Source organism: Vulpes lagopus, chromosome 11 (genome assembly GCF_018345385.1).
Source record: "Vulpes lagopus strain Blue_001 chromosome 11, ASM1834538v1, whole genome shotgun sequence".
Classification (NCBI taxonomy): Eukaryota; Metazoa; Chordata; class Mammalia; order Carnivora; family Canidae; genus Vulpes; species Vulpes lagopus.
Genome location: NC_054834.1, coordinates 76,720,833 through 76,744,702, shown reverse-complemented (window position 1 = coordinate 76,744,702; position 23,870 = coordinate 76,720,833). Strand labels below are relative to the sequence as shown.

The 23,870-nt window shown below is 51.4% G+C and overlaps 1 protein-coding gene across 4 annotated transcripts; it reads left to right on the top strand.

The window, feature by feature from the left end:
* Positions 1-334: 334 nt before the first annotated feature.
* NAA40 (N-alpha-acetyltransferase 40, NatD catalytic subunit) lies at positions 335-16,031 on the top strand. 4 transcript variants are annotated; one of them, XM_041723120.1, is made up of 10 exons: positions 335-608; positions 1,294-1,455; positions 7,353-7,448; positions 8,768-8,820; positions 12,009-12,104; positions 12,185-12,343; positions 12,516-12,599; positions 13,058-13,135; positions 13,419-13,531; positions 15,390-16,031. In XM_041723120.1, the coding sequence occupies exons 3-10, from the start codon at positions 7,410-7,412 to the stop codon at positions 15,461-15,463; spliced, it is 696 nt and encodes a 231-aa protein (XP_041579054.1). In that variant the 5' UTR covers positions 335-608; positions 1,294-1,455; positions 7,353-7,409; the 3' UTR covers positions 15,464-16,031. The 4 variants fall into 4 exon arrangements, with proteins under 4 accessions (XP_041579054.1, XP_041579053.1, XP_041579051.1 ...); XM_041723119.1 differs by having other exon boundaries at positions 336-608; positions 1,294-1,515; XM_041723117.1 differs by lacking the exon at positions 1,294-1,455 and having other exon boundaries at positions 336-608.
* Positions 16,032-23,870: the final 7,839 nt, after the last annotated feature.

The window sequence follows — 23,870 nt, the reverse complement described above, 5'->3', positions numbered from 1 at the left end:
GAGGGTGAATGAATAGTTGGAGACGATGAACGAGTAACGGGACTCTTATCAGAAAAGGAATTTCAAGAGTCCAAGACCGAGAAGGTGGGACGTCTCCAAAAAGTTCCCCCGTCCCCGGGGGTTGCCGGAAGGGCTGGGGCTTCTGAGGTCACGACGCGTTTTGCTCTCTGCGAAGGTGGCCACGGCGAGGCAGAGCGCACGAGCAGCGCTGCCACCCACCCGACCGCCAGGCAGCGCGCTTCTCCCGGCCAGGCGCGGCCGTTGCCATAGCTACAGACACCGCGGGGCGAGGAGGAGGCGGGCCCGGGCGCTGCGTCATTCCCGGCGCGACGCTGCCCCGCGCCTCCCGCCGCTGTCGGGTGCGGGACCCTCGGCCCGCCTCCCCGGCTCTCCACCTGCGCGCTTCCCCCATCGCGCCCTCCCCCGCTCTGCGCCGGCGCGGTGCCCGCCAGGGCGCGCAGGGGAGCCCGCGAGGCGCATGCGCGGTGCGGGACCCGCCGCCGCCGCTCTGGTGTTGCCGCCGCCGCCGTCCCTGCCGTTGCCGCCTCCCTGCTGGCGAGTGTGGGAAGGAGGAGCTGAGGGCCGCCGCCGCCGTTGCCGCCATGGGGGTGAGTGAGGCAGAAATAGGAGACGCGAGGGTCGGGGGCGCTCCCTGGTCCCCTCGCCCCCTGCGCCCCCATTGTTCCTTGAACCCCCTCTCACGTGACCCTGACCCCCTCCGGCCTCACGTGACCTCCACCCCCCACATGACCCGACTCCCCCGCCCCCATTCCAAGCGTTCCCACACTCGGCGCAGCTCGGGGATCCCTTGGGGAGCCCTCTTCTCCGGACCTCACCCCCTTGGGTGTCCCCCGCCCCTCGCGTCGCGCCCGTCCTGTCTTCCCGGCTGACGACTTCTTATCTTCTTGGCCTCCCTCTAACCCCTGCGTGGGCCCTGGGGTACCCCGCGCCCCCAGGGGTCACCCATCACCTGGCTGTCACCGGCCTTGCGGCTTCCCACGTCCTAGGCCGCCTCTGGCTTGCAGGGAACTGAGGCCCAGAGAGGAGGCACGCAGCCAAGGTCACAGGCAGTGAGCGGGGGCCAGACCCTAACTCGGACCCCCTCGGCCGCTGGCTGCACTTCCCGCTAGCGAGATTCTCGGTGAAGTCGGTTTCCCTACACTCTTTCCAGACCTCTCCTCCAGGTTCCTCCTGCTCCTGAAACGTTCTCTCCCCTTCCAACGGAGGCCTGCTCTCAAGGCCTCCCAGATACAGGGTGGTTTTTTTTTTTTTTTTTTTTTTTTTTTTTTACAGGGTGGTTTTTATCATCACTTGGGTTGTTGAGTGCTGCAGGTGGCTTTGCATGGGGAAGCGATCCGAAGATGAGCAGGGAGGGGACTGATGGGGGCGCCACTGATGGATGGCTCCAGCCGCGCAAGCATAGTGACCACCTGTTCTGTGTGAGGCAGCCTGGAGGTGCGCCCTTCCCTGGCATGTGCCCGTAGAGAGCTGGGCAGAAGTCATTAAAATATTTCTGTGAGTTCACTTCCCTAAGTTCCAGTTAGAATAGTATCAGTCACTCTCCTGAAAAAAAAAAAAAAATGGGACTGGCCCTCCCTGGTACGGTGTAGATTAGTTTTTCTCTTTTCCGTTTCCTTTTTTTCAAAATCTGTACTTTTTAAAAAAAAAACTTATTCATGAGAGACACAGAGAGAGAGGGGCACAGACATAGGCAGAGGGAGAAGCAGGCTCCATGCAGGGAGCCCGATGTGGGACTCGATCCCGGGCCTGCAGGCTCACACCCCGGGCTGCAGGCGGCGCTAAACCGCTGCGCCACCGGGGCTGCTCTGTAGATTAGGTTTTACGTGGAGTTTTCACTGCCTTTAGGGAGCACTGACTTTGGAGCCTGGGATATCTCAGTTCCAGTTCTATCTCCACTGCCTAGCTGCATGATACTGTAACAGTGACGTGGCCTTTCTGAATTTGAATTTCCTCATCTGTGTAATGTGGATGATGGTCCCCCCACCCCACCCAATAGATTGGAGGATTAAACGAGATAGTAGATGCAAATAGCCACATGAAATCCTGGCTCTTGTTTTTGTTTGTATTCACCTTTTACTTTAGTTATCCAAAATAGATTTGTGCTACTTTTAATTCATTGGGCTTGTCCCTCCTGTTGTTAACCTAGATTTTTCTCTCAAGTCATTATTGACTGAACAAATCAACTTGTTGGACAAAAATAGTCATCTCACCCATGTCAAGCATTTTATGTAATCCATGTCAGAACACATTCATCTTGTTTCAGCAAGGAATTCGGGGTACTATGTACTTTGTTTTTTTAAGATTTTATTTATTCATTCATGAGAGACAGAGAGAGGCAGAGACAGAGGCAGAAGCAGGCTCCACGCAGGGAGCCCGACGTGGGACTTGATCCTGGGGACTACAGGATCACACCCTGGGCCGAAGGCAGGCGCTAAACCGCGGAGCCACCCAGGGATCCCCCTGTACTTTGTATATAGGAAATCAAGTCTGGAGACCTTAGGCAGAGTTAACCCAGATTTTGGTGAAAGGTCCCAGACCCCAGCTTTTGTTGAAATGAAGTAAAATCTGTGCCGTTGGTATCTCTCAGTGTCTACGCGGCATCAGCCACTACGGACTGAGTAGCAAACAAGGAACATAACATGCCCTTTGGGTTCAACACTTCCTCATTGGTTGAGTTGAAAGAGCAAGAGTCAGAGATACTGTGACCCTTGCTTCCTTTAGGGCCACTACATTATTACTCATACTTTACAGATGTGTTTCTCAGAATGTCCCCTGCCTAGTCTCTTCTGGCCTAAAAGTCACTGCAAAAAGAGAGACTTGAATCTTCCTTCTTGAAACAGAACTGGAACCCTCTTATTATCCTCAATTCTTCCCTGATAGGGGCTGTGGACTCCCCACCTCAGTGTCAGGAAGGTCGGTGTTTGTGGCGAGCACTGCCTCTTAGGGAGCCTTGCTCCATTTGACAGCCTGACCTTAGACTGAGAGAGAGTAGTATCAGATGGAACACCCTTCTCTTCAAGGTTCTTTCACCCTTGCTGCCCAAATGTGTTGTCTTTTAGGCATTAGAATTCAATCTCTAGCTCCCTTCACCAAAAACAGAGGTTGTTTTCTGGATGGGCTGGGGTAAAGGTATTGACACTAAAAATCTACGAGATGCCAAATCTCTTTTCTGAAAGGTGCCTCCTGCCCCCATCTGTGTGCTTTTTGTTTTTTAATTTCTCCCTGTGACTCCTGGCAGTCTTAGAACTGCATGTGGAGATACTACTTCAATAGGAACAGTGAGGGATGCCTGGGTGGCTCAGTGGTTGATCTGCCTTTGGCTCAGGGCATGATCCCAGGGTCCTGGGATTGAGTCCCACATCGGGTTCCCCGCAGGGAGTCTGCTTCTCCCTCTGCCTATGTGCCTCTCTCTGTGTGTCTCTCATGAATAAATAAATAAAATCTTTAAAAAATAAAAATAGCGAGGGGAGGAGTTTCACGGCTGCATGTGAAAACACATCACGCTTTATAACAAGTCCTGTATAAATGTAGTTGATGTTGTGAAAGAAGCATGGATTTTAGGGTTCAGACTTGGATTTGAATCTCGGATGATTCATTAGTACTTGCTGTCTGCTGAGCACTGGGTATACACTGACTAATAAAAGCCAGTGTGACCTCTACCTAATGGAGTGTACAGTCTGGTGTGAATGGAGGGAGAGGGTGATAGAGAGAGCTCTGAAAATTCTGTTCACTGGCTCTGTGACCCTGAAAGCTCACAAACCTCTCTGTGCCTCAATTTTCTCATCATAGAAGTTGGCACACATAACTTGTTATTATAAAGACTAAACTAAGTCCTCTTTATTTTTTTTTTAAGATTTTATTTATTTATTCATGAGAATACACAGAGAGGAGAGAGAGGCTGGGGGAGAAGCAGGCTCCATGCAGGGAGCCCAACGTGGGACTCTTTTTTTTTTTTTTTAATGATAGTCACAGAGAGAGAAAGAGAGGCAGAGACACAGGCAGAGGGAGAAGCAGGCTCCATGCACCGGGAGCCTGACGTGGGACTCAATCCTGGGTCTCCAGGATCGCGCCCTGGGCCAAAGGCAGGCGCCAAACCGCTGTGCCACCCAGCGATCCCCCCAACGTGGGACTCTATCCCAGGTCTCCAGGATCAGGCCCTGGGCTGAAGGTGGGGCTAAACCGCTGAGCCACCAGGGCTGCCCCTAAGTCCTCTTTATTAAAGCATTAGGAGAGTAGTGTGTGACACAAGTGGATCCCTGTAAACAGAATTCCTTATTTTTAAAAATTTAATACATTGTATCATTTTTCCCTCACAACAGTCCCATGAGGTGTAGGCATTGTTAGCCCCCTTTTCACTGATGAGGAAATTGAGATCCAGAGAAACTAAGTAACTTGCTGAAAAGAGATTAAATAACTTGCCCAAAGTTACACAGCTATTATTTGGAAGAGCTGAGAATCAAATCCAAGTCTCTTGACTCAAAATCCCACACTCTTTTTATATAAAGCTCCCTTGGGAAAGACACTTAACCGCAATGAGCTTTACTGTTCACTGTGCTTATTTCCCATTTTAATTAGGAGAATTTTCCTGTGTCCCTGCAGGATAGCCTTACCTCCACGAGGCAGGGCAAAGCTAATTGGAACAGTAGGGGACCATTTTTCCTAGTGTGTGCTAGGTTTGAGGGAGAGACCCTGCCTGTCTGTCCTGGCCTTCTGCAGCCTGCCATACCCTGTGTGTAGGCAGTGAAGCACTTAGGGGTCTTGGGCCATGGCAGCCCTGAGCTGCACTCAGGATTGTCTGGCTAGCCTGTTCCCTTGCATGAATGAGCCCATAAATCTCCTGGAGGCTTGGGGTTGGCCCCCTGCTGCTTGTGCTTAGGAATTACTTAGTGTGCTTAGAAATTAGATGCTGTGGAGGGAACCCACGTTTCAGTGCTTTCTGGGTCCTGAGAGTTACACTTTCCTTCCAGCACCTTTGATCTTTCAGCTCTGTGTCGTGCAAAGAGAGAACTAGTGTGCAGGGTGGAGGAGGGGAACTTGCTTCTACTGTAAAGGGGACTTCTGACCTCTCCTTTCAGCTTTTTGGTGAGGCCAGCATTCGTGTCCCCATTTTTCTGGAGATGGACTTGTTTTTACGGGTCATGCGGGGGTGGCAGAAGGAGAACCAGCTTGGCCTGAGTGATGCCAGAGCTCATGTTCTTTCCTGGAGGCCGACTGTCTCAGATTTCCCTGTTCCTTACCCCTCCCTCGGTGTAGAGGTAGGGCCTAAGGCAGCACTTGTGCCGGTATGGTGTGCCAGCCATCACCAAGCCAGAAAGGTGATGAGAAATGAATTGCTAAGTAGCTACCTTAACAGTTCCTCAAGTCTGGGCTTTCTCTTGGCAGTACTGAGAAGGAAGGTCTTTTGACATTGGAATAGGCCTTCCCATTGCGAGACAGCGTGGCTGGTGGAATAAACACTGGATCTAGGGCCCAACCTCTGGGATTAAGTCCCCCTCTGCCACTTACTCTTGGGGTAACATAATTACACCATCCCTCTGAGCCTCAGTTTCCTCACGTGTGAATGGAGATGCTGGGTTTTCCCTAAGAATTGAAGCAGGTGTTTGTGAAAGTACTTTGTGAGCCGAGCATCTCTCAATGTTGTTTTGAAATTCAAATTCCCAGGGAAAAAGATGGATGCCCTGAAACCTGTGTGCAGTAAAAAGGAGCTGGTTTGCGCCTCCAGTCCTAGCATTATGAAGACAGTCTGTTCTCTTCTGTTCCTTCCTTTAAGGAAGTAGGAAATGGGATCTAGCCGAGCTTCCAGCATAAAATAGCTGTTGGGTGAGTTTACACCCAGAAGAGCAATCCCTGTGATTTCTTTGTATCAGAACTCTTGCCTGCTGGTCCCTTGACATAAGGGGTAGGCAGTGTCATTACTTGGAGAGCTGAGGTTAGAATTTATCCTGAGAAACTTTCCTAGTATCTGCTTTTTCAACTTCCCCTTTGCTGGTGCCAGTGTCAAGGCTAAGGTGCCATTGGAGGTAGTAAAGCGTCTCTGTGGTGGTGAGTCCGGGAAACCAAGAGGTTGGAGTCAGAAGAGGTAGTGAGGTTGGTAGAAAAGCAGAGCCATCCCACCAGTGTCTTTGGGTGCCTTTGGCATTTGGGCTGGGTGAGTGAGCAACTTTGGATGCAGGTGCTGCTCTGGTCTTCCTTGGGAGTGAGAATGAGAGCCCTCATTTGTTGAGCACGTGCCATATTAAGTCTCACTGGCCTTCTACCACAGAGGAGGTCTCACTAACCCCATTCATCAAATGAGGGGAGGAGGTGCAGAGAAGGACTGGATGTTGCCCAAACACTACTCTGAAGAGCAGGAAGAGGCTTTGGGTAAGGTCTGTCAGACTCCAGGTGTGAGCTCTTTTTCCTGTGTTACTAGCTTTTTACAGGATGGTAAGTAAGAGGATCTATGTAGGCCTGAGAGAACCCCATGTGAGCCGTACAATAGGATTTGCTCTGTATGCAGTTATGGGTGATTTGCGCATTGGTGACTCTGTGCAAGGCCACTCTCCCTTTGCTCCCCCCACTCCCCTGCTGCTTGTGTGTCCTGCAACATGGCCTTGCTGACCATGTATCAGCATGGCCTCTGTCCCCAGGTGAATGCCTTGAGGCCCTTCACTCTGCCCTTATTCATACTAGGTGTGCAGTGTGCCTGCCGCTCATTGGCCTTAGCTGAGCAGTGTTTCTGTGGAACAGTCTGTCTTCTTAAGCCAGAGTGCCCTGGTCTCGCTTAAAAGGGGACCCCCCAAAAAGGAAAGGGGATCCCCCAAAAAGGAAAGGGGATCCAGTGCTCAGAGGGGCTCCCCCAGACCAGATCTTTGTCTTCTGAAGCTGAGAAGGCTTTGAATAAACTCATGTTTAGGAATAGGTGTCATTGGCTACCTCAGACACTATCTCCTCCCTGAAACCTGCCCTGAATATGTCTAAAATTAGTTGTTCCCTCCTTAGGAGGGAATGGATGAGTACATATTTATTAGGCACCTGCTGGGGGCCAGGCTCTACTGCAGGCATTGTCATGTGCTCTCACTGGGTCCTCACAGTGATCAAAAAGTCCTGAGGGTCAGTACTTTTTCTGACAAGGAAGCTGAGAAGTCTAGTGATGCTCCTGAGCTCTCATGACTAGCAAATGCTTGCATCTTTCCCATCCCACTGAGTGTGCAGCAGCCAGGATTGGAAGTTCCCGCTGCTGAGGCCAGGCCTGTGGGCCCAGGGATTGACTGAAACGATTCCTGAAACAGAAAGTCAAGTCTCTGGTTGGCCACAGCCCTTCCAGCCAACTTTGCTTTTCTGTGTTGCAGAGGAAGTCAAGCAAAGCAAAGGAGAAGAAGCAGAAGCGGTTGGAGGAGCGAGCTGCCATGGATGCTGTCTGTGCCAAAGTGGACGCTGCCAACAGGGTGACTCCTCTTTCCTAAGTCCCTTCCTCCTAGAACTTCAGCTGGGTTTTCATTTGACTTCTTTTGGCGCCACCCTGTGGCAGAATTTTGTTATTTGCTAGCTGAGGAAAATGAGCCCAGCAGGAGAGTTGCCAGGAGGGCCAGAGGTTGGCCCAGGTGTGTAGGGAAATGTGGACTCAAATGGAAATGGCTGCGGGTGCCTGGCTGACTTAGTGAAGCATGCATCGACTCAGTCTCAGGGTTGTGAGTTCCAGCCCCACACTGGGCATGCAGCCTACTTAAGAAAACAAATGGAAGTGGCTACATCTCTCTGTGGGTCTTCTTCCATACCAATAGAAGAGGGTCTGGAGAAATTTAGGATCTTGCATTTTGGAGAGGAAACCTCCCTGGTAAAATGTGTTATAGTTTCCTCACTCATTCCTTCAAAGTTTATTGACTGACCATGAAGTACCAAAGGTTGTGCTGATACCAGGAGCAGGAGGCAGCAGTCTGGTTCAGGGGGCACAGACAAGGAAGGAGTAGCTGTGACACTGAACACTCAGGTAGCCCCACTAGAAGCCAACTTGGCTTACAAATGGAACTGGTGAGATTCTGGTCATCTGTCTTGCAACCATTTCATATCCTATTTTTTGTTATTCTTTTAGCCCACCCAATAAACAGTCCACATTTATAAGGAGGTGGTTTAGGGACATGATTGCTCCATTTTGGGTTTTGACTTGGGGTTAGTTGGGGGCCTCTTAGAAGTATGCAGGTGAGGTGCACCTGGATGGCTCAGTCCATTAAGCATCTGACTCTTGGTTTGGGCTCAGGTCATGATTTCAGGGTCCTGTGATCTAGCAAGGAGTCTGCTTGAGGTTCTTCCTCCACCCCACCTCCTGTGCGTATGTGCACTTTTCTCTCTATCTCAAATAAATAAAATCTTAAAAAAAAGAAAGATGCAGTTAAGTGGGGCATCTGGCTGGTCCAGTTGGTAGAGCAGGCAACTCTTGATCTCAAGGCCATGAGTTCAAGCCCCACACTGGGTATGGAGCCTACTTAAAATAAAAAGAAAAATAAAGAAGTATGCAGGTGGATCAAATGGCCTCTCTTTTGGGTCAGGTGACCTATAGGCCAGTATTAATTAGTATTAGTCTAGTAGCGTCTCTTCTTTGTGAAGTGAAGCTGACTTAACTCTGTTGGGCCTCCTCACTAGAAGGGCTGCTCTTGGGCCAGGAACTAAGTCTCCTCATGTGGGTCTGTACACTGTCATATTTGAGGGCAGAGCCTGCAGCTGTGCCATGTATGTGTTTGTGCTACTTCTCATTTTTTTCCCTCCACAGCTTGGAGACCCTCTAGAAGCTTTCCCTGTGTTCAAGAAATATGATCGAAATGGGTAAGTGGTTTTTTTTGTTTGTTTGTTATATTTTATATATTTATTTATTCATGAGAGACACAGAGAGAGAGAGAGGCAGGCAGAGACACAGGCAGAGGGAGAAGCAGGCTCCATGCAGGGAGCCTGACGTTGGACTCAATCCTGGGTCTCCAGGATCACACCCTTGGCTGAAGGTGGCGCTAAACCACTGAGCCACCCGGGCTGCCCGAAATGGGTAAGTGTTTAGCACTCCTAACTGTTATCACCTTGAGTGTCTGAAGGAATTCACCTTCCCACAGTATGCTTCCTCCCACCCAAATTCTCTCATTCTCTGTTAATGAAAAAGGAGAAGCTATGGCGAGTGTCTTATTGATATAAAAGCCCCTGGTTAGAGCAACAGGAATCCATAAATGGACAACGATTGCATAATCTAATTTTTATTTAAGATGTATTTATTTATTAATGAGAGAGAGACCGCTGAGCCACCTAGGTATCCCAGGATTGCATAATCTTAGACTGACACTTCTTCAGGATTTGATATTCTCTCTGGGTGAAGAGTCATAGAACTGAAACAAACTTGAAACATTATCTAGGCTGACTTCTTCCTTTTATGCACGGGCAAATCAAGGCTCAGAAAAGCTAAATAAGATTTCTTTCCTTTTTTTTTTTTTTTTAGATTTATTTATTTATTTATGATAGACTTAGAGAGAGAGAGAGACACAGAGACACAGGAGAAGGGAGAAGCAAGCTCCATGCAGGAGCCTGACATGGGACTCGATCCCAGATCTCCAGGATCATGCCCTGGGCTGCAGGTGGCACTAAACCACTGTGCCACCGGGGCTGTCCCTGAATAAGATTTCTGAACCACAGGGTTTCTCCCTGGGAGCTGAGGGGGCTTTAATTCCCAATGTAGGGGTGCCTGGGTGGCTCAGTGGTTGAGCGTCTGCCTTTGGCTCAGGTCATGATCCTGGGGTCCTGGGATCTAGTCTCGCATCAGGCTCCCCACAGGAAACCTGCTTCTCTCTTTGTCTGTGTCTCTACCTTTCTGTGTGTCTCATGAATAGATAAAGAAATTGAAAAATCTTAAAAAAAACATTCCCAATCTAGGGCTCTTTGCTTGAGTATATGATGTAATTAATTGTTAAAAGCCACTTATTAGCTGTGTGACCTTGGACCCTGGGCTTAACCTCTCTGTGCTTCTATTTTCTAATCAGCAATGGGCCTAATAATAAAATGATTTCAGGATACCTGGGTGACTCAGCGGTTGAGCCTCTGCCTTTGGCTCAGGGCATGATCCCGGAGTCCAGGGATCGAGTCCCATGTCGGGCTCCCTGCATGGAACCTGCTTCTCCTTCTGCCTATGCCTCTGCCTCTCTCTCTGTGTGTCTCTCATGAATAAATACATACATAAAATCTTTAATATATAAATAAAATGGTTTTGTCAGAAAGATTAGGTATAAAGTGCTAGTGCCTGGAGCATACCAAAACCTAGATCAGTGTTAGCTGATTATGACGGTTATTGTTACTAATCGAGTTTACTACTGTGGAATCTGGGTTAAAGCCCCCTTCCCTTTTCTGTCTTTTTAGTTTATAAAACGGGAAGCATAATCTGTCCTATAAGAGCTGTTGTTAGCTTAAGGAAAAACAAGGATTATGGCTTTAGAGAATCACAACTGTGGGTTTGAATCAAAACTACACCTCTGATTAACTGTATTCGGAGAAGCCACACTCCTTAAGCTTCATTTCTTTGTCTGTTAAACTGAGTGATGATGCCAAACTTGCAAGGTTGTTTTAAGGAGGAAAGAGAATTATATCCAGTCCTGTAAGTAGCAGCTGGTATGAGTATTTTAGTGAACAAGATAGACAGATGTAAATATGTGAATTATGAAGCAAACACTTTAACAGGTAACACTATATCTGCTTTTTCTAGGTATGTCTGAATTTCATAGTATCACATTAACTTGTTCTTCCTGTCTGTGACCAGACATAATACAGTTCTTCCCATAGCCTTGCCATTCAATGTCTGGGAAGCCCTCTGATACAGTTTAGAGATCCCTTACTGTGATGTCTTCTCATGTTCCCTATTCCCCGTTCCTCTGAGTTTGAGAAAAACCAGAACAGTCCTGAATCAGGCATTGCCAGCTGACTCTGGGCTCCTTTGGTGCCTGAATTTTGTGTGATTTGTGTGGTTGTGATCCTGCTTTAACGTACTTAACTCAAAAGAGAGGAGAAAACTCAAATTAGTGGAGAATTCATACCTGCAAACTGCCCTTCAGAAAGTATATGGCTGATCCAGATGTAAGGCCGTGTTTGGGCATTTCTGACTATGACATGGTCAGTCAGTACTTACAAAGAAAGGCTCTTTAGAACCAAGAAGTTCCGAATTTATAAGGCTGAATGCACGTGTAGCTCATATGGCAGACCAGATAGCAGAGGTGGTAGTGGCCTCCAGTGGGCACATCCTCTGTGGGGTCATGTCACGGAACACTGGAAGGTCCTGACCCGGGGCCTAATAAGGACCTTAGTGTTGCTGACTTCAGTCCTGTCAGAATGCAGTACTGGCTGAGATTGAGGTTCCACAGTTTGGTCAAAGAACTGAACTGTGATTTACTAACATTCCACTTAGAAATAAATCTAGTCCAAGACCTTAACGTCTACAGCATTTGTTAATTTAGGAAAATAGCATGGGGTTGGACATTGCTCCACCCTGTTTGCTCAGCCAAGAACACCCACTGTGTCCTGAAAGGAAATGGCAGGCAGGACCCATCAGGAGGGTGATGGACCGTGGTCTTCTCAAAGGCCCTAAGGTGCCATAGCTGCCCAATGAGGAGTCCGTTTAGAGACTGAATATCTAAGGGCAGGAACTAAAGGGACCAAGAAGACTGGGGCTTATAGCAAAGTATAGAAGAGAGGCTGGAGAAAGCAAAGAGGTGCAGAGAGCGACAGGAGTTCACAGAGTGCCCAGGCCGATAAGGGCCTCTCAGGGCAGTCAGGAAATGGGACTGTGGTCGGGGAGGTGGGGTGGGCTTGTGATAACAGTTGTTCTTCTTGGCCAGAACAGCTTTGTTCCTTCAGTGGCACCTTCCATGGTCCCGTCTTGGAAAGCAGGTGAGCCCAGACCAAGCATGCTGCGCTGTGAGGCCGTCAGGGCAGCAGGCAGTGCTTGGGCCTACCTCAGGCCCCACAAGCTGCCTTTCCCTCTGCTTCAGGTTAAACGTCTCCATCGAGTGTAAGCGAGTGTCTGGACTGGAGCCAGCCACCGTGGCCTGGGCCTTCGACTTGACCAAAACCAACATGCAGACCATGTAAGCAAGCCCTGACAGGAGGGGAGCCTTGCTCCTCCCTTTGTGGGGTTCCCCACCCTGACTGCCCCCACATTTCCCAGGTACGAGCAAAGTGAGTGGGGCTGGAAGGACCGAGAGAAACGAGAGGAAATGACGGATGACCGAGCCTGGTACCTCATTGCTTGGGAAAGCAGTTCGGTCCCTGTTGCCTTTTCTCACTTCCGGTTTGACGTGGAGTGCGGGGATGAAGTCCTATATTGGTAGGAGCCCAGCTTGGGGTAGGGCATGGGGAGGACACACTGGCGCCGCTCTGGGCACTCAGCTGGGTGGCAGAGTCCACTGTGCCGGTCTGGGACCAAGGGCTGCCAGGGCCCCAGACTCCTCTGATGGTCCCTGCCTCTCCATGCTCACTTGGCTGCTCTCTTCACCCAGCTATGAGGTGCAGTTGGAAAGCAAGGTGCGGCGGAAAGGTCTGGGGAAGTTCCTCATACAGATTCTGCAGCTCATGGCCAATAGGTAAGGGCCCCTGTCCCCCCAAACCCCATGTGTCACCCCTTTGGGCCATCCACTGTTCTTTGAGCCTTGTGGAGGACAAGACTCCTAGGAATGTCTTGGAAGAAAGGCATCTAGAACTCTCTCAGTAAAAGACTCCCTGCCTTACCGTGACCCCAGATTTTGTACACGCAGCTCTATGCAACAAGTGCTGCTGAGTGCCTGCTGTGCCTGAATAGTAGGGTGCAGAGAGGAAGTGGAGAAGAAGCCAGTCAGGTGGAGGCCTGATACCCGTGTAGTCTGGTCAGCCCTGGAACAGAGGAAAGCACTGAGTGCTATGGGTGCCCAGCAGGGAGGCTAGAGTTGGGGCTCAGGGGAGTGCTTCTCGGGAGCAAATGGGCAACAATAGGAAGAGACACGAAAGAGGCGTGAGTTAGCATTGTTTCTCTTTCTGGAAGGTGTTTGCTCTGCTTTCTTTTCAGCACACAGATGAAGAAGGTTATGTTAACTGTATTTAAGCACAATCATGGCGCCTACCAGTTCTTCAGAGAAGCACTGCAGTAAGGAGCTGGGCCCTGGTGTGGGACGCTCTGGGTGGTAGGAGGTGCCTGCCCCAGGGCCTTTACCCTGGTCCTGGCCCTCATTCATCCTGAAGGCTGAACTCCTGGTCTAGTGATCCATGGGAATAATCTGGGCACTGATGAGATGGTATGGGCATGCCCTCAGGCTGTACCCTCACTCCTAAGGGTTTCATAAGTGTGGCTGGTGGAAAAGTTCCCAGGCTAGGGGGAGGAAGGCAGTCAGATACCTGTAGTCAAGCCTTTCTTCTTGTCTGCCTTGCAGATTTGAAATCGATGACTCTTCCCCCAGCATGTCTGGTTGCTGTGGAGAGGATTGCTCCTACGAGATCCTGAGCCGGAGGACCAAGTTTGGGGACAGCCAGCACTCCCATGCGGGTGGGCACTGTGGTGGCTGCTGCCACTGAGCTCCCAAGCTAGAATGCTCTCTTCCAAGGTCTGTCCTCTCCCTGAGCTCACACCGCTGGCCAAGTGCCCTCAGAGCTGTGGCCTCCTCAGCCCTGCGTGTGCCAGGCTACAGCCTGAGAGCACAGAACCCCTGGGGTAGAGCAGTCCGAGCTGCCTGTCCTCTCTCCTAGAAGAACAGAGTGCTCTGAAGGAGCAGAGAGGAGAGGGTGCTAAGGGAAGAGCTGGCAGAGGCCGGGCATGACATGGACCCTCTCACAGCAACTGCCTTCTCGCTTGTCCCTTGTGCCCTTGTGCCCTTGTGCCCTTGAGCATGAGGTTCCCTGACTTCTCTGCAGATGGATTCCTGACAAGCCTTCCCCCTCTCCCCCTGCCACACACACACTTGGACAAATGGGGTGTTTATACCTACCTTTATAAAATCCTGGAGCCATGGGTCAGGGTCTGGCTGGTCCCCAACGAGGAATGGACTGAGTGCAAGATCTGGACATAGAGATAGGCTTCGGAGAGAATCCTGTTTCATAGACAAATGCTCTGATGGAGACTGCGGGAAGGTCTTTCGTGCCACTACACTGGGAAGCAAGAGAGCTCTTTCTAGCTGTGCTTTGATGGGCCCACGGGTAGTGTGGAGGCATCCCAGGGGACCAGCCCGTTGGGAGGAAGGCTCCGTACCTCTCTGCATTGTTGTTGAGAGGATGAGAGGACCAGGAACAAGGTGTGGACAGGGGCCCCCTGGGAAGAGAGTTGCTTCTCTGGGCTTTTGTACTTTGCTGCATTCTAGCATAACCTCTTGATCTCCTGGCAGCAACTCACCTCGAGCTTTCCATTCATGGAAACAAGCCAGAGGTCCTGCCAGTTGTTCTCCACCGCCCATCACCACTTCTCCCCCTGCTCACCCTCACCTGATACCTCTGTTCTCACTCTCAAGGGGGAGAATTACATTAGGGAGCCCCTGATCTTCCCCCAGAAGGACCCCTTGTTCCTGGCATCTTCAGTGCTGTTGCCTCTCATATCTTGGTGCTGATCGCTCTCTGCAGGTAGAGCCTCCCTCCCTTTTCAGAGAGCCCCCAGCCAGCAGCAGGCCCTACTGCCTGCACTCCCCAGCCTTGACCCTTGCTGCCTCAGTGAGGCCTTGGTGCCACTGCCCTGGCTGACAGCTCTGGCTGCGGCAGGAATGCCTCTCAGTGGCCCAAACCGCTGCTTTTCTCTCTCTCCACTGTCACCCTGTGGCAGCGGACTGGAGCTGGGGGAGAAGGCCTTCCTCTTCTCTCACAAGATAGAGAGGCTGTGGTCAGAGCTTATATTTGCTCTGATCTCTGGGCTTTGGGCCCCTTCCAGGGACGAAAATGACCAAATCCTCATCCAGGAAAAAGCACCTGCCGCCTCTCCTTGGGCATCCTTGAGCTCTGCTTCAGGAAGTGTCTTCAAGGTTCTAGCCTTTGTGAAGTTGCTCTCTTGGAGGTCTGTCTGTCCTGACCTCAGAGGCTGCTCACCCCCACCCTCTACCCTGACTCAGGTGGTCTCTGCTGGCGGGTCTTCTCTCTCCTTTCCTGCTGGTGCAGGGGCCTGTGCACATGGCCTCCTTCACCTAGCCTGGCCCTCCTCGGAGTGCTTTGTGGCTCCTGACCCTGCCAGCAGTGGATGTGGCACTCCCTTGGAGAGGGCCTTGCAGCTTTACACTGGAGTAAGCCCATCTCTGCCTCTACCTCCTGGCTCCCAGGGGATTCTCTGGGGGAATGGGAGGGAACATTGGTGGGCTCCTTCTAAGAATCATGGAATGACAGAAGCATGCTTAGGAATTTTTTCCTCTGATCCCTGTCTGTCGACACAGAACAGATATTTATTGTCTCATCGTGGATTTCTGATACCTCCCACTCAAGGGGATCAAAAGGAACCCCACTGTAAATTCCTCATAAGGTGAGTTTGGTGTATGTTGTCTCTTTCCACTCATTGAACACCTGCCACTGAAGCCCACTGGTAGATGGGGTGCTCGGTGCTGCACCCTGCTCTTGTGGCCCCTGCCGCCGTCTCCTGGAGGGCTGCTCGGGGCCAGGGCTGGGGTAAGAGAGGCGCCACCTAGGACTAGCAGGTTCCTCTCTTTCGGTGTTGAGCCCATTCACTTCTCAAACATGAGTCTCTCCTTCCCCAGGTCTTGGTTTTGAGAAACAGCAGGTCTTTTGTTCCCAGCTTTTTTGTGTGTTTATTTGGGGCATGTTAAAATATTTTAAGATTTTTTTTTAATTGTATCCACCCTATTTCAGGTTAGTTTTGTTGGTGTCAGATGTGTATATGACATGTATATGGTTGTTTTTAACCCTTTCTGGGTTTTTTTTAGAGGAAACTGAAGATAAACTCCTTGATACTTTTTTTTTTCTTTAGCAACTTGTTATCACTGGAATCAAAGGGAAAAGTGATCTCTTTTTGCATTGGTTGTATTTGTATGTCACAAATAAAAGACACTTTGTTCAGCTGCTGGGATTGTGTCCTAATGCTGGGGTACCATGGGCAGTGTGGTCTCACAGATACCTCTGACCTTCACACTGTCTTCAGTGTTTGCCCTAAGCCCTGGGAGGCACGAAGCTGTGAGGCTCCACACCCCTTGCTGTGAAAGAAGCCTTGGCTTGAGAAAACTTTAGGGTGTCTGGGACAAGCAGCCAGCGGTGGGAACTGAGACATGGAGTATGTGTGTTTGTGTCCCCTGGGGAGAGGTAAAAGGTCTTTCAAGGGATGCCTGCTTTGCATCTTGGACAGACTCCCAAGCCAAGCATCATGATGTTTGACATCTTTGGCTAAACGTAAACTCCAGTGTACTTGTGTGCGAGTTGAATGGAATGAGAGTGTTGATACTTCTTTCTTCCCATTTACTTTATTGGGTTAGTCAGAATATTCTTTGTCTCTTAAAAAGACTCTAAAGCCCTCTTTTCTCCACACAAAAGACAAAGGCTCAAAGGAATGTAACTCATGTCAAGCCTGACAAGACAGGAAAGTTACAAGCTGGGAGAGGCTCAGCCCCTGGTTTGTGACAGATGGAGCTATGCAGTTTCTCTTCCATGTGGGGACTCCTGCCAGTCTCTGGCCCAGGGTAAGCTGGGAGGAGAGGCAGGAAGTGGGCTAGGAGCTGGGGTTCAAAAGCACTTCCTGTGGGTGCTGGAGGGGCTAGCCTCACTGTGCTCCTGCCTGGGAATCACCTTTTCCTGAAAGGTGGAAAGGGAGGAGGCTAGGAGGAGCCCCAAGTCACAGGGAACATTGTGTTCTAGTAGGGCAGCAAGCTGGGGAAGGAGAGGCAGGGTTCATAGCTGTTCAGTGGGTGTCATCCCACCTGGAGATTGTTTGTGCCATTGCCTTATCTTGGAGGCACAAAGAAAGGCATCATGATCCTTGGGAAGAGAGAGAGCTGATCATACAGTCATTTCCCATGCGACGAAATTCTGCCCCCCTCCCAAGTTCTTGGTTCCTTGCAGGTTGTTTTAATCCCAGGCAGGAACTTCTTAGAATGACCATCCCCTTGTCACAGGGCAAATGGGGAGAGTTGGAAGGCTGTGGGGCCCTTCCTTGGTCCCTGCTATGAGGGGGCCGTGTGCTCGCCTCCTCTTCCACCTCCCCAAAGGACTTGGATGCCTCTTGGGTCCTCCGGTAGCTGCCTCCACCCCTCCCTGCAGCTGCCACTGAACCTTTTTCACTCAAGTGGTACTTGTTGAAGTGCCTTCAGTGAGCAGATGGAGCAAGAGGCACCATTTCTGCATGAGAAATATCCATTTCATTCAGAACATGAGCTGGTTTGAAAAGGACTATGCTTTGCCAGTGGAGACAACCTGGTCACCAGGTGGTTTCTGCTGCCAGGTTTTGAAGATGGTCATTTTGGGGTACCTGGGTGGCTCAGCAGTTGAGCACCTGCCTTTGGCCCAGGGCGTGATCCCAGAGTCCAGGGGTTGAGTCCTACATCAGGCTCCCTGTGTGGAGCCTGCTTCTCCCTCTGCCTATGTCTCTGCCTCTCAAAAAAAAAAAAAAAAAAAAAAAAAGGTGGTCAGTTCAACAGCCTTGATCTTCACGGTGCGGGGTACTGGGGCAGTGATGTTCCGCATCCGATCTGCAATGCCCAGGTACATAGTGGTGCCCAGGCAGGCTGTTGTTGGCACACAGGTCTCTGGATGTCAGCGTCACACTTGATGAGGGAGTTCTAGGTCGCCCTGGTGATCCTGGCAGATTCCGTGCCTGGTAAGGCAGGCACCTGTCGGTCTCAAGACCCTGTCTTCTCTCCCAGGGCTTGGCCTAGAGAAACAAAGTGGACTTTTCCTGTGGCCATCCTGTTTGTTGAAGGGGCAGTGTCTCCTGAGGGGTTCCTTCTGCCCCATGTGGGGGATGGGGGCTGTTGAGAAAAATGGGTACTAGAGTTGAGAAGGCCAAGGTTGAGGAATGGCTGTCCTATGGGGACACTGGCTTGCCCACCAGGATGGCCTGAAGGAGCGTGTTGAGACAGCAGCAGTGTCTGTTGCGTAGTGATGACTTGTCTATCAGGTGGCTTGTGGCTCTTCTCCAGAGGAAGAGGCAGCCACAGTCATCTGGTGCTCCGAGTATGGCTCCCGACCTGAGCTTTTCCTTCACATCCTGTGTGATCTCCCCGTCAACCGGGTGGGGAAGAAGGAATTGTGCCAGAGCTCTGCCAGATGCCCTGGCTTCCAAAGCTGCAGCCCACTTGATCCCCTCTGACTTGGGCCCTCTGTGTCCCATTGCCTATCCAGGGTTGGAGAAGCACCTGTGCGAGCCCTCCTACTGCACCTGCGTGCACACATGGTCTGATGTTCCCTGGAGGTTGGCTGTGTAGAAGTGGACAAAGTGAACCTGTGAACCTATATTGTTGCTTTAGGAGTCCCTGCGGTGAGATCTTGAAGATGAGTGCTTGCTATGGGCTGGCAGGGAAGGGCTGCCCATGCTGGGGCTGAAGTCAGACCACACTGCCCCATGCTTAGTGTAAATCAACCCAAGGTTAGAGAGATAAGGCCCTCAAGGAAGGCAACCAGGCTGGTCAGGACCTGGAGCCTCCAACAGAGTGGGGCTGTTTACCTTGGAGAATGGTTTTGGGGATCACAGCGTGAGCCAAGGTGAGCAAGCAAAACTGGAGCCAGCTGCTGCCCTGGGGGATGGGGTCCACTGTCCTCCATGAAGGACTGTTCACTCCAGGGCCCTGGCGTGGAAGAAGGCTTGGTGCACCAGGTCCTACATCACTGTGTGGTCTTGCCCTGGTACAGCAGCATAGAGTTGCAGGGAATAGGCCTAGGAGGTAGCCTCAGCCACTCCTCCCCTTGTACCAGTTGTGACAAGGAAGTAGCTGTGTTACTTCTTCATGAGCAAGGATCTTTATGAGCTAGCAAGGCCCCAGCCAGCCAGGTCCAGGTGCTGGATGGTGAGGGGCAGAGTACAGCCCTCGTAGAGGCACATTGTGAGTGCTGTCATCCCTGGAATCCAGTATGATGTCTGCGGAGTAGATTGAGGGGGAGCAAAGCAGTGGCCTGCACTCCTGGGGCAGCCCTGTCCAAATGTTGGTTACAGGGAGCGAGAAGGGACAGGGACATTGACTGGAGGGGTGTGGGGGGCTAGGGATGGAACTGTCAGGGGCAGGAACTTAGGGCCCTCCGGGGGCCTAAGAGATGGGGGTATCGAGAACAATGAGAAAGAATGGGGAACTCTCCTTGGGCTACAGATGGAGAAGAGGTCAGGGGTTCTGTGACTGAGAGAAGCTCAAGGTTAGGAGTTGTGGGTCCAGCCAGGGGTCTGGAAGGCAGAGAGGTCTGGATGCAGGGTCACAGCAGGATAGGGGTGAGGCTGGTTCTCCCTGGTACAGCCAGAGGCATATGGCCACAGCTTAGGCTTGAATGGTCACATACCTGGCAGGAATGTTAGTCTACCACGACCTCGGGCATCTTTTCCCTCTTGACCTTAGGGAGATGGGGCAGGGAGGCCTTGGGCATGCTTGGGGAGTGATCCAGCCCAGCATCTCCACCCCTCTTCTGGTCTCAGTGTACCCATCTACACCATGGAGTTGAGAGCAGCAGCACCCAGGCTTGCTGATCTAACAGCTAGGAGTTCTGCTGAGAGTCTTGGTGGTCTGTTAGCTGTGGGGTTGGGCAGACCTTGTCACGCCAGTGTCGCTGGACATCCCTAAACCTCAGCGTGTGTAGCACAAAGCGCATGAGCCAGGTGATCTTACCCTCATCACACATGGTTGCTGGCTGTGGGCCAGAAGGGGTTAACCGCCACCTGGCTCCAGGAGGATGGTTGAGGGGGAGTGGTTGGAATTTTCCAACCAGGTGCCACACCCCTGGGGTGCTGGGTAGGACAGCTACATTCCACTGGGGGGAGAGCACCCCTGCCTCTGCACCCCCTTGTCACTCTCTATAACTCCCTGTCTCCCTCACCAAGCTGTGTCTCCTCCCTCACCAAGCCGTGTCTCCCCCCTCTAAACATCTGGTGCCTGCTGACAGCTGTGCCCCAGGAAGAGCAGATGCCCCTCTGGGACTCTGCCCACAACCCGCTCTGGTGACTCCTTGCTCTGCCTGGGCCAGCGCCAGCTTAGGTTTCCCCAGTCAGCCTTTTCCTTCTGGTGAGACCAGCCCCTCCTGCCTCTTTCTCCTGCTGGATTTTGCATGAAAGCCACCATTTTGCAAATGGGGAAGCAAAGACCCAGGTAGGGAAAGGGTAGTTCTCTAGGTAACCCAGCAAATTAGTTTTGGATCTACACCCCCTTCTCGAATCCTCTTCCTTTGGATACTGGACCCTTCCTAAGCCTCTACTAGGGCCTCTGCTGCTCCCCCCACTCCAGGGAGACAGTACCTCCAGGTCTATGGAGAGACTGCAGCTGCCCCCAGTGAGAACCCTGGAGTGGACTCCTTCACCCTGTAGCCCTCCCTCTACCAGCCCCTGGGTTCAGTGCCCAGCACCCACTCCATGCCAGGAGAAGAGTCTAGGCCAGGTGGGAGAACTGGCAACCCCTCGCTTAGGTTCTTACCAACTCCAGGTTAGGTGCTCTGGGAGGTGGTAAACTCCAGAAGGTGTGTATGTTGGGTATCTGGGGGATTTATACCTTATGGCATCAAACCGCTGACATGCAGCCCTTTCCCCAGGCTTCACAAGCTCCGTATTTGGGCAGAACAGGTATTGGGCCTGCACTTTCCCTCAGGGACCTAGGGTGGGGGATACCTAGTGTTTCTCTAACCCATGTATGGCCAGTGGGGTCAGGGGGCAGCTTTGAGTTGGGGCAGCTGGTATCTTCGCAGCCCATATATGACCATCAGGCCTTGGGGGCCTGGATTGTGAAGCTGGTCTCAGGAGTAGGGACCAGTTCCCCTATCCATCCCCAAGGCTTGGGATCTATTCCTGCAGCCCCATTCAGGGGAGAGAGGGGTGGGGGGAACAGTCTGAGGCCCTGGGATCAGGACCCAGGCTGGGACCTCTAGGCCTCACCCCCATAGAGAGACTTCCAACAACTTGAGTGTGTGTATGTGTGAGTGTGAATATGTATGTGTGTCCTTCCAGGCTTTTATCTATGTCTACTTCTCTCTCTGTCTCTCTCTTTTTTTAAGATTTTATTTATTCATGAGAGACACAGAGAGAGAAAGGCAGAGACAAGTGCAGGGAGCCCAATGCGGAACTCGATCCCAGGACTCCAGGATCATGCACTGGGCTGAAGGCAACGCTAAACCGCTGAGCCACCCGGGCTGCCCCCTATCTACTTCTCTAGATATTTCTTCTTTTTTAAGATTTTATTCATTTATTCATGAGACACACACACACACAGGCAGAGACACAGGCAGAGGGAGAAGCAGGCTCCAAGTAGGGAGCCTGACGTGGGACTCGATCCTGGGTCTCTAGGATCACGTCCTGGGCTGAAGGAGGTGCTAAACCAGCTGCCCTCTTCTTTGTTTTCTAAAAACAAGATCATGTCACACATTTGTTTTTCTTGCTTTTTTCTTACTGTTTTGAAGTTTTTAAACTGAAGTGTAGGAGACATACAGAAATGTGCATAAGTCGTGAATGAACAGTCACCTGTGATGGCATCATCTGGGAGTCAACACATGTTTGTCACCAACACCCAGAAGCCCCAGCCTCTCTGGATCCCGTGCCCTCCCACTTCCCCTCCATGATTTCCCACTACCTGACACCTACTCCTCTCATTGGTGGCTTTTGTCCTGCCTGCTGTTGCCCTTTGTTTTAACAAGACCACACAGCCTCTGTGCCTCTAGGTCTGGTCTCTTCTACTCCACATTACGTTTGCAGGAGCCATCCGTGCTATGGCAGTCGTTTGTTACGTGTTTTGGTGTAAAGATGCACCACTCGGGTTTGCTGCTCTCTTGGTGAAGGACTGTCCCTGGCTTGAGGGAGGGGCCTCTGGAGGGTGGGGGCAGAAGCAGAGCTGCTGGTATTAATCCCAAAGGCAGCCCTGGGTGCAAACCCTGCCCGGAGATTTGTAGACTCAGTTGCAGTATTTAAGCCCCACCGTGGAACAGAGCACAGATGGACCTGCTCCACAAACCTCCGCTCCTTTCCCTCTCACCGATGGTGAAGAAGATGAATGTGTGCTTCCCCAGGGAGTAACCTAGGGAACCACAGAAAGGCCCATTCTCCAGTATCTCTGGACCTCCTGCCTGGCTGTGCTCTAACCTGGGCATTATCACTTTGTTCATAAGACAAAGGCAAGACAAAGCCAGTAGGGCAGCAAGGAGGTCCCTGCCCCTTCTTTCAGTGGCAGGCCACTACTAGTGTCTAATGCCCCTAGGCTGTGCCTTTTGGGATGGAGGCAGTAGGGGGAAGTTTAGAAGCATCTGTCCTGGGCTGTTTGTCAAGGCCCTAGGCAGAGTGAGGGAAAGGGGCCTGGTAGCTGGGGGGTGGGGCTGGGCTGAGACTCCTGGACATTAACAATTGTCATCTAACAGGGGAGGAGGTGGGGAGGAGTGGGGAAGAGTCTGGGTAGCTAAGGGACTGGGAGCCCATCCCTCCAGAAATTCAGGCACAGTCTGCCCTTTGGGGCACTCTGGGTGCTTTGCTACCTTTCTATGACCCCCACCCCCACCCCCTGCCCCCATGGAGCTGAGGTTTCTCTTTTACAGCCCCTGTTCTCCCAGTCTCTTTGATGCCAGCAGGCTGGGTCCGAGGACCCGGGGGGGGGGGGGTTCCACATAACCAGCCAAGAGGGTCCTTGGCTTCACACAGGACAGAAATAAAAAATGAGCCAGAGGAATTGGAAACAGTTTATTGAATAGTGTAAGTGACAGGTAGAGACTAGCAGATGGGGTGTCTGGGAGACTCAGAAAGGAAAGGAGAGTAAGTCTCAGCATTGCTGGGGTGAGAGATTTATGTTGGAAAGGGGTCTAGGGTATGTATGCCTTCAGGAATCCAAGGTAGAGTCAGATCAAACTAGTGTCAGGCGAACAATAGGTGCTATTCCATAAATTACTGAAGATAGGGGTGTCAATTGCCAGTGTCAGCTGGGGTTTAAATTTTTTTTTAAATTTTATTTATTTATGATAGGCACACAGTGAGAGAGAGAGAGAAGCAGAGACATAGGCAGAGGGAGAAGCAGGCTCCATGCACCGGGAGCCCGACGTGGGATTCGATCCTGGGTCTCCAGGATCGCGCCCCGGGCCAAAGGCAGGCGCCAAACCGCTGCGCCACCCAGGGATCCCAGCTGGGGTTTGTTTGAAGCTAATGTCCTAGAACATTTTTGGGATCTGGCTCTTAGGTGTTACCAGGTGTTGGGACCTAGGACACAATTCAGGATGTGTCCATGTGTTTCTTCCATCTTGAAGTGGGTACATAGCTTCTTTGGCTTATTCAGAAATGGGGCCTAGCACAAAAAGAAAAAGCACAGACAGAGCCATTATTTTTTTTTTTTTTAAAGATTTATTTGACAGGGATCCCTGGGTGGCGCAGCGGTTTGGCGCTTGTCTTTGGCCCAGGGCGCGATCCTGGAGACCCGGGATCGAATCCCACGTCAGGCTCCCGGTGCATGGAGCCTGCTTCTCCCTCTGCCTGTGTCTCTGCCTCTCTCTCTCTCTGTGTGACTATCATAAATAAATAAAAATTAAAAAAAAATTTTTAAAAAAAGATTTAAAAAAGATTTATTTGACAAAGAGTGAGAGAAAGCAAGAGAGAGCACAAGCAGGGGAAATGGGAGAGGGAGGGATCCCTGGGTGGCGCAGCGGTTTGGCGCCTGCCTTTGGCCCAGGGCGCGATCCTGGAGACCCGAGATCGAATCCCACATCGGGCTCCCGGTGCATGGAGCCTGCTTCTCCCTCTGCCTATGTCTCTGCCTCTCTCT